Here is a 10,227-nt window from a genome sequence, read left to right on the forward strand (position 1 = left end):
AGAAAGGTTGAACCACATCATGCTAACTGCTGAACTACTACGACACCTCATCTCTGTCAAGTTCCACGGAGGAAGTACCACTTCAAAGTGTCAAACCAGCGTCCCGACGCCTCCGCCACTGCAAGTTCATCCAATAAAACCCAACCGACACAAAAACTGTGCCATATCTTAACTTTTATAACATATTTATAGCATTTATATCCAGGTGGCTCCTTGGTAAGATCTCTGGGAGCTTTTCATCCAAGAAAGCAAGTCCATTAGTGATATTATTTCAGCTTTGCTTTTACACGATTACACATTTGTCCTCTTGCCTCACAACAGTCACAGTGAAAGCAGCAAAAAAGTGGACATCAGACTTTGGATCTTAACTATTAGTTATTATTTTTTATATTTTCTTTTCACTCTGCACGGTGGGAACGTGACAGAGATCGCTGAGATGCTTTTAAAAAAAAGTCACAATTCACATTTCAGTACGATCGTTATTATTAATATCACACAGACATTTGTTGTTATTAATAGTTCCGCTTCTTCTTCTCTCTGCCGCTTATTTACATGTCGGCTGCTGCTTGGTTTACTTGGCTTCTGCTGTTTTTGTTGCTCTCTTGCTCTCCTGTTATCAACTAAATGGAATTATTACATTTAAAGGGAAGAGGAAGGTAATGAAAGCAGCAATTTTAATGTTCAAATAATATACATGGGACTAACGAGGAGAGTATCTGCAATTGAAACAAAACCAGGGAAAAGATACAACATGTCCTCTTACCATACTATACGACCTTTATTTAAACCAGGGTTCACAAAGTGCTGTACATATACAAATAGCATAAACTAAAACTAAAATCATAATAAAAAACCCCTCTTGCTTTTTCTCACTTCCATCCTATTCTCACTCAAAACCCCCGTTAACTCAAAGGTTTTTAAAGAAAGGCTGAGGCAGTTTGGGGTTTAACCGATGCCCAGTCTGGTTGTTTTGAGAGACTGTGTGCATGTGAATGAAGTGAAAGCCGCTTGAAATTACTTCAGCAGTACCATGCGGGAGAGCAGGGTGGGGTCGTCTACTAAAAGAGACGATCATTTTCACTGTTATACTGAATGGATGACTCTCCACTGAAAGTAAGAGCAAAAATACACTGCAGAGCCACGAGCAAAAGAAGCGCTTCCTGAATATCTGCATAAAGCCATGCTGAGGTTTTATAATTATAACAGGAAGTCTGCACTGGACTACAAAGAAGTCTCTGCTGTGATGACGTTTCCCCATTAACCCAAACCTTTTTCAGCCCTACCACCAAACAGAGAATGCTAGTGTTTGCTGTCAGCCGCTGAATCTACTGATTTAGGGAGTAATTGAGGGCAAACTACAGGTTACCGATCTAGAGAGAAGCAGAAGTGCCACACTGTCTGTAGATTTTGTGCATTATCCCTGACCCAATTCTATATATACAATACATGTGTGCGTGCAAAACTGCACTTTACTGTTAAGATTTACCGTAACTGTTCCTTCTTTAGATAAATGTAAAAATACAAACTACAGTATAGACCAGTGAGTTATATGGCTTCGGTTTCTGATACAACAGTAACTATAAAACACAAATACCAGCTATTTTCTTTGTTATAGTTCAAATGAAGCGAATAAAACTGCAGATAATCGTTACAGGGTAGAATTAATACAAATCTGGCTTAAGAACTGACGTACTTTAATCTTCATGCATCATGCATAATATCATATCATAGAAATTGAGAAATCTCCAGAGAAAGCATGTAAGTAGATAAGAGGAGATTTCTTAATAAACTACAATCTCAAGCTGAAAATGATTCTCAGTTTTTATGTTACTTTGCAAAGCTTGCTATGCAAAATAAAATAAAAAAAGATGGGCAATTTTCTCCTTTTATTAATCAGCTCGTTCGGGTTTGTCTTTTCCTGGGCTGAAGTAGGTCATAGCACCAGAAAAAAAAGCAGCTCTTTGTCCCCTCCGGCAAGACAAGGACAGAAGGAAAGGGGATGAAGAGGAGGGTTAGCGAGGTCTGCAAAGTGGGCCAGATCATTTCACTGGAAAACAATCAACTCCATCCAAGTGCCAGAAGCCACTTATAATTGTGTATTCTCATGTTAATACTACACCCGTATAAACCTGAGGAGCACTAATCCTCACATGAGTGTTGCCATTAACATTAATGGGAGCTGATCGGAGTGTCCGCACTGACCCTTTTAACCAAGCCAGATGTTGATTGTAAACAGAGCTAATGCTCAGTCCAGCTGAGACGCTCGCGCACACAAACACTTTTGCACACACTCATTTTTCCTCCACTCTCCCAACTTCCCAATTTCATCAAAAGCTTTCATTGTGGTAGCTCTATACCCCAAAGTAGGGCAGCACCGGCAGCGCGTTAATGACTATTTAAACCTGTGCCAAGGGCAGAGGAAACCTGCTAGGCACAAACACATTTCCTAATAACGCAGTGATGTCTTATCTCAGCCTGCAGCCACATCAACGTGCCACCTCTATGAAAAATGACATTTAGGAAGCAATTAGGGGAGAGGCTTAAAAGCATCTGAAAGGCCATGTGATATTCACGGGAGCTGGAGAGGCTTTAAATGGAAGCACTGGGCCACTTTTTTAACGCCAGTATAGTTACAAAAACATGGTGCTTCCTCTTACCGCGACCAAACAAAATTTCACAATTACCATCGTCTATGCAAAACTGTTACACCAGCTGTTCCCCGGCTCGCATCAAAGGAGCCGCAGCATCGCATCAACTGAGCTGTCAGTCACTGATGGACTGGCAGGGATGAGAGTCTTGCAGCAAAGTCAGCAGGGAGCATAACTCATCAGAGCTTAGCAGGGATGAGGAAGGCTGACAATGGCTTCTAGTGTATACACAAATAATGGAAACATCAGAAAAAAAGCAACAAAGACAAGAACTCGAGCAAGGAAGTCATTCGGAGAGTCAATATGGAACAAGATGTGGCAGCTTCATCATTTAGAATGACCAAAACTACAACCCACCAGGATGTCAGTCAACAGTATAGAATCATGGCTACAAGCTGAATGTGAAGCTGCCCAATAAAAAAAGTGCAGAAAAATCAGCTGACCAAAAAAAATAAAATAGTGCACATTGTGGTAACAACAGTCTGGCTTGTGGTTAGACTATAGCTCCAGAAATACTAAAGATGGAGAGGTTTCGCTTGTATCTTGTGACTCTAAATATGTTTTTTTGTTTTTAACTTGAGGGCTTTTTCTATAGTAGCTGCTTGAGTATCGGTCTGGCAGGCTGCTGTTACCGTGTGCTGAGACCATAAGAGATAACGCGACGGCTGCTGCTGCTTAGTCAGCTTCCTATTCAGAGATGTGTGTCCACACCAACGCTCTGTGATCAGTAGCGTGAATAAGTTCTGTTTTCAGTGCATATAAGTGAGTGTGTGTGTGTAAGTGCACCATATGTTTCAAAGCCCTGCAGAATCGTTATTTTTAAAAGTCAAAGAGATGGACAAACCGAGGAGGAGGTGAGCTATTCTCTCTAGCCTTTAGCTGCCACACTGAATGTCTGACTTGCATGCATGTGTCACTAGAGACTTATCATCGAGCGTGGGCAAGAGTCCCTACAGACAAGTGGTTGCAGGGGTTTTTCTGTGGTCTACTGGAAAAAAAAAAACCCCCAGAGGATTTTGAATAATGTGAACTTTCAAGCTTAGTCACATTTTTACACTTCACAGTACTCAGTACTGATTTAGAGCTGCACCTCAGCACAGCAATGAGCAACCATAATCAAAAACAGTAACAGAAGCAGACAAAGCTACACTGCAACTTTCCTCTTAAACTCAAAAAGTACTGAACTCACTATTTCAAATAACGCAACTTAGTGTCATCTTCTGCAGAAATCTCAATTCCTGGTAAATAACTTTCAAATTATTTTTTAAGCTGCAATGCAACATCGATGAGCAAAAAAAAAGGAAGAGCAACAACACCTTTGCCCAATAGGAAATAAATATATTGTGTCCTTGTAAAGATAATGAAGGTTTTCTTCAACAGTAAAGATAATCTGTCTTCTTTTTCTTTAAGGGATGTCAAGCATAAGGCTAAGGGGGCAGAATCAGCCCGACAAAGAGAACGCGCAAAGAAAATGTGAAATAAATCTGAGGCTTTTAGCTGTATTTCCACAAGTTTTACAGCTTTTCCTACTGATAAAGACCTCCTCCATGACCATTCACTACACCAAAGCCATCAAGTAATCAATAAACCATTAAATGAAAAAAAAGGTCCCGTTTTGCCACTATCCACTATAAAAATGTATTATTTCTTCATCATGTAGAAACAGTGAGATGTATAACTAAACTTTTTTTTATATATTAATATAAAAAATATCTCAGGGAATTAATGTGTGATTAAACTTCTCTCCAAGTGCGCTGTACATCGGCTACAACAAAAAAAAATCAGTGTGACATCGCTGCTTTAAGCCTAATAACTGAATACTTAGTTACATAAAATAATTGAATATGTTTCCATGTTTTGTTTTTTGTTTTGTTTTTACAAGTAATTGTAAATCTACATATTCTGTATCTGAATATGGTACACTTGGGAAGTGTAATTTGGCGGTCACAACGTAGACTTCCTGCCTTGCTTTCGACAGCATCAGGCTCACCCTGGCCTGAAGTCTGTCACAGAGTGAAACATCTCCTCTCTTGGTGGCTGTCCTTTCCAAAATCATGGCTAGTCCAAAGATCACAAAATTTGCCTCCCGACACCTCAGAAAGATCCCCCGTTGACATATGTAGCTGTAACTGTCACACTATTCGTTCAAAGAATCTTAATAACACATCAAAGGAAAGTCAGGTCATTACGTTAGCATGAAATTCAGGTATGTACTTCCATCTATTTGCAAATTCATCTCGTTTGCTTCCCCTTACACCATCTATTGACGTATAATTGCAAAATAATTTCTTAGGTCAGACTGCACAAGATTATGCAAAAAACTACCGGGCAGGTTTCGTGATATTTCCTTCAACTGCTTTGTTGATGGCAGACAACATTAACGGCCTTCTAGCTAAATCTGGAATTAGAAATAGAACAATTGCTGGAAACGAGTGAGTGCAAAAAAGAGAAGGGGAAAGTTTCTAGCTCGTTTTGCGCCGCTGACAGAATAAAAAAGTATCGCTCAGGCACACATGACATCTGTGTCGCAGTGTAACACAGAACATGCGGGGAAAAAAATGACAGATGTTCACGTGAGCGGCGTCTGATGTTTCCTTTGGTCTACAAACAATAAGCCAACCTAAATTTAGACTCTGCTGGGTATCTAGGCTACATCACATCTCATTTGGACTTGTAAAAGAACTGCTTTGCCCACGCCCACTAGGTGAGTGACATTTCCAACACTGCAGCTGCTGCGCCGCCAGTGCTCTGAGGAATCGTTCCACTTGAAGTGATGCCGAGAAAGTGACAGCGAAACGTATTAATCTGAGTGAGAGACAAACGCAGCGGTTACTGTATTTGCAGACATAAAAAGGAAATACTGAAAGGTGCTGCGCATTAGTCAGTAAAAGGGAAGTTAACTTTTTAGGCTGTTTGACATTCATGTCGTGTTGTTGCAGGCCCAGGGCAGTGAAGCACGGAGCAACGCTCTACAGCACTGATAGCTGAGGAGGGGAGGTCAATGAAAGTTTGCCTCAGAACATGCCACAGCACCTAGACCACAAGGACTGCACAAACAAAAGGAGATGCAAATAACACAATTACACGTCTTGCATAAGAAAAACAAAGGAGGGGGAGGAACAAAAAAAAGCTGATAATTGCAAGCGATCAAGCTTTGCGATCTGCTTTGAGCCAAATAACCTCCTCTCTTGCAAACTCAGCCAGCTTAAAACTGTCAATAGATTGGAGCCTGCAGTTTCCCATGTGGCTCACCACAGGAATGGTGGGGAGTAGGAAGAGAGAGGGTGGGGCAGTGCAGCGTTTTTAAAGAGGATAAATTTTGGCTGAGGCCCAAACCCTGCATGTGGGCCTGATTCACCCTGACATCCAGCCTGAGATCAGCAGTGCTCTGCTCTCGCGGACGCTGCGGAAGGAACACAGTGATATAACAAAAGCCCTGGGTGTGAACATGTGTGGATCACAGGAAAAAATGACTTAGGAGTAAAGACAAGCCAGTTAATTGACAGGAAAAAAAATGAATGAAAGTGAGAAAAACAGGGCAGAGAGAGATGAGAGCAGGATGGTGAAAGGTTTCCTGGTGCTCCTGCTGGCTCAGCTCTTGAAGACGGACTCTCCTCGGGCTAAAAATACACCTAGACTTCGTTGTCCTCTTTGAGTTGTGTACTAGACAGACTGGCTCACTCAAACTCCACCGGTGGTGCTTCTTTATATCCCCTACTGCTTCTAAAGCCATTTTAAACCTTCAGCGCATCCAATTTTCATAAGCAGGTGGAGGTAAAGTTTCCTGCTGTAGCTCCATAGCTCCAGCGTGATAACAGAGATCTATCAATCGCACGGGGAGGATCTGGTGTCAACGTTTCGCTACGTATGTGTGCAACAGTTTTTACATATCTGTGCTAAAATGATGACAGAATTTACAGCCCTGTGACATGGTAATTACCCTTGGCTGGATTTTTTTACATAGCTACTTTAAGGAAAGCCCTTCGCCCGTGTAAGCTGAGAATGTATCCATAAACGCTGACTGGATATAGAGTGACTTCTTGGTACACTCCCACTACCAACGCATAAAGCAGAGATCTGGGTTTTGGCCCGAAAGGGTTACATCCAGGTGAAAACAGAAAAAAAAGGAACACCATTGTTTCATTCCTTTTTTGATATTTTATACATGCAGAACCTGAAAGATGAAGCCGTGCCTGTAACATTCTTCCCAGCAAGTCCACCTGCAGCTCTCGGAGGGTGCTAATCCCCTTTGGATGGCTTTTGCAAGGCATTCATCATCTTTGACTTCACAAAAACACACTGGTTGTGTTTTTTATAGCAACCAATGAACCTGACTCCTATGCATTTCGTGGATGTCCTGCTAAACTTAACCATGCAGTCACCGGGGAAAAACTAACAAGAAACTGCTGATCCGATAGCCATGTGCAAGCCTCGTTACTTCTATTTAGTATTTAATTACACTGGATGCTTTTATCTCCCTGGAGATAAATCGCAGTTCCCAAAAAAGTTGGGATGCTGTGTAAAATGTAAATAAAAACAGAATGCAATGACTTGAAAATCTCATAAGCCTCTAATTTAATCACTGTAGAACATAGAAAACATATAGTTTAAATTGAGAAAATCTTACATTAAAAAAAATGAATAAATAAAGGTCATTCTGAAATTGATGGCAGCAACACATTTAAAAAAAAATCTGGGACAGGATCATGTTTACCACCGTTTAGCATCCCATCTTTTTTTAACAACGATCTGTAAACATCTGGGAACAGAGGAGAGCAGCTGCTGAACGTTTGTGAGAGGATTGTTGTCCCATTCTTGTCTGATATAAGCTGCTCAACAGTCCTGTATCCAAATGTTTTCAGCTGGTGAAAGGTCGGGACTGCAGGCAGGCCATGTGGTTGTAATTGATCCAGTATGCTGTTCACCATTGTCTTGCTAAAATACATAAAGCCTTCCCTAAAAAATACGTCACCTTGATGGGAGCATGTGTTGCTTTAAAATCTGTATATCCCTTTCAGCATGGATGGTGCTTTTCCAGATGTGCAAAGTGTCAATTCCACGCGCACAGATGCAGGCTTTTGAACTGAGCGTTGGTAAGAAGCTGGATGGTCTCCCTTATATTTTCCTAAAACAATTTAAAACTTCAAATCGTGTGACCACAGAACAGCTTTCTACTTTGCCTCAGCCCATTTTAAACTGCAGCGTTTCTGGATCATGTTCACGTTTGGCTCCTTCTTTGCACGATAGATCTTTAACCTGCATTTGCAGATAGCATGACAAACCGTGTTCACAGACAATGATTTCTGGAAGAATTCCCAATTTTTGGCCTTGTCCCCTTGCACACAGAGATTTCTACAGATTCCCTCCAGATTTGTAAACCCCGGCCCATCAGAGAAACTCTACCTCTCTAAAATGTTTTTCTATAAGCAATCATCTGACCTGCTGCCACTTAAAATGTTCCTAAACTGTTCCTTTATGTACCTCTTACTTTCCCAGCCTCTTGCTGCTTCTTCCAGTTTTGTAAATGCACGGTTGTAAGCTTGTCAATCTAAAGTAAGTTGAGGATTGACTGGCTCATAGTGAGAATGTTAAACTACTAAAGCAAGAGAACCTAGACCCCCCCACCCCCACCGGCAGAAGCAACACGGGTCTCTTGGATTCGTCTGCGCGTGCTTGGCAACAATCAGCTGAATCCAACTGATCAAACAAACTGTGTTACTCTGTCAATGATCGCGTGTCACCAGAGTCTGCACTAATGGGACTGTTTCTCTCCCACCTGCTGCGGCACTTATATAATCCTGACACCCAGCAGGAGGGGCTGCATAGGTCAGTGTACCAGTGTTAAAAAAAAAAAAAAGCCAAAGGGGCCGCGGTTTGATTCACGCATTCATCCCAGGTGTGCGCATGAAAAAGTTCCGGCAGTCCTGCACGACTCCGTCACCCATTGTTGAGGAGGACAGTGCAAACGTACCGTCCAGCGGACTATCTTCACGTTACCAGCTAATAAGACGACTGTTACATTCATTATCGTAGTAACGAGATGCCTCCCCGTGCCAGCAGCACGCGAGGCCCTTTTGTACATTTAACCCCGCACTTGCTCGCAGCAGAACCTGGATAACTCAGCCCACCTGGCAACGGGGAACACTTGCGACTTAAACAAGCCAACTACATCTACTGACCACCTGCGGAAAAAGCCCCCCTCCTCTTCGTCGTCGGGCTGGTCAGCCCTCCAGCGCTAGCATTGTGTGTTTACGCTAAAAGCACACACTCTGCTTTAATGTTGCCTCCGCGGCGAACGAACTTACCTAAATCATCCATGTTGGCCGGAAATGGTTCCAGTGCCGAGAACCGGATCGGTCCTCCTCTCCGACGATCGCAGCTGGACTGGAAGCCTCTAAATCGCCAAATCCCCGCTCTTACTGGACGCAGGGAAGTTTTCAAGTCCCCCTCCTGCTGCTGCTGCTCCTGCTCCAGTCGACGCGTCTTAAACACACTCACAGACACACACATACCCAGCTGCCCCCAGCAGTCCACATCCAGCCAGCCCACCCCCCCAGCCTACAAGCCACAACACGCAGGGACCAGCGACATCTAGCGGCGGAGAGTGGTGTTGAAGGGACGCTACAGTAAAACTATATGGGACCCTAATAAGTCATATTGTTCCAGAGTTTCAATACTTTATGTAGTATAAAGGTATTAGATTTTATACATTCATAGAAGATTTAAATGTAGCTTTTTACATTTCTTTTGTTATTAATGTATTTTTTTATGTCAGCTAAATTTAGTTAGTTAATTCAATCTTTAATGTCGTACATTCTTGCTGATAGCAGTGTTTACAGTTAGCAGAGCAAGCTCACAATAAAACAGGGAAAAATTATAAAATTAAAATTACTAACCGGGCAAGCTAGAGATCCTCCTCAGCCTCACAATGCAAGGAGAGAGAAAGAGGAAGCTGACCGAGGTCTCTGGGGAAAATAAAACAGGGAGAGAGTCAGACATGTCAAAATAAATAAAATAATTAAATGGCTGAATGACTTAAATGAGGTGAGGCAATAAACGTGTTTTTTAAGACCACCTGTAGAACATAATAAGGTGGGCTCAGGTTTTGAGGACTCTGGGTGTGCAGCAGGTACTCTTTCTTGTGGAGAGGTTTTGTCAGAGTTGTTCATCTCCAAAGGAAGTAGGAGATGTGAAGGTGAGGAAGGAAAACGACAACCACAAGCCAGTGTTCCTCCTTTAAGAGTTTGGAATGACGAGGACTGTAGATTTTATTATTGATGATTTTATTATGTCTGCTTGCATGTTATATGCACTACTGTAAGTAGTTAGTCAAAATGCCTGTGTCTTCTGGGATTACATACGGACAGTGAAATAAGTTTTGACTCTATTTATTTATTTTTATAACTAAAAAACAGTAAAATTATAAAAGAAGAAATGTAGCTGTAATGTCGTGTAAAGAGTAATGTGCTAAAAGGCAACATCATTTTTAAATGGCCACATGGTGGCAGTAGCTTCACATTATCAGACCTTCATTAACTGGTCTCTGGCCTAAGCCCCACCATACACCCCCATGCCTCAT

The 10,227-nt window shown here is 41.9% G+C and overlaps 1 protein-coding gene across 3 annotated transcripts in view; it reads right to left on the minus strand.

Annotated features, from left to right (window-relative positions):
- LOC113022750 (paxillin-like) overlaps positions 1-10,003 on the minus strand; it is a 35,920-nt gene extending 25,917 nt beyond the window's left edge. Inside the window, exon 1 of one of the 3 annotated variants that reach the window (XM_026168493.1) lies at positions 8,954-9,925. In XM_026168493.1, coding sequence (XP_026024278.1) covers positions 8,954-9,158 — 205 coding nt within the window. In that variant the 5' untranslated portion in view covers positions 9,159-9,925. Of the gene's footprint in view, positions 1-8,953 lie in introns of all 3 variants that reach the window. The other 2 variants (XM_026168490.1, XM_026168491.1) reach the window with 2 other exon arrangements.
- Positions 10,004-10,227: the final 224 nt, after the last annotated feature.

The sequence above is a fragment of the Astatotilapia calliptera genome, chromosome 5 (assembly GCF_900246225.1).
Source record: "Astatotilapia calliptera chromosome 5, fAstCal1.2, whole genome shotgun sequence".
NCBI classification, from domain to species: domain Eukaryota; kingdom Metazoa; phylum Chordata; class Actinopteri; order Cichliformes; family Cichlidae; genus Astatotilapia; species Astatotilapia calliptera.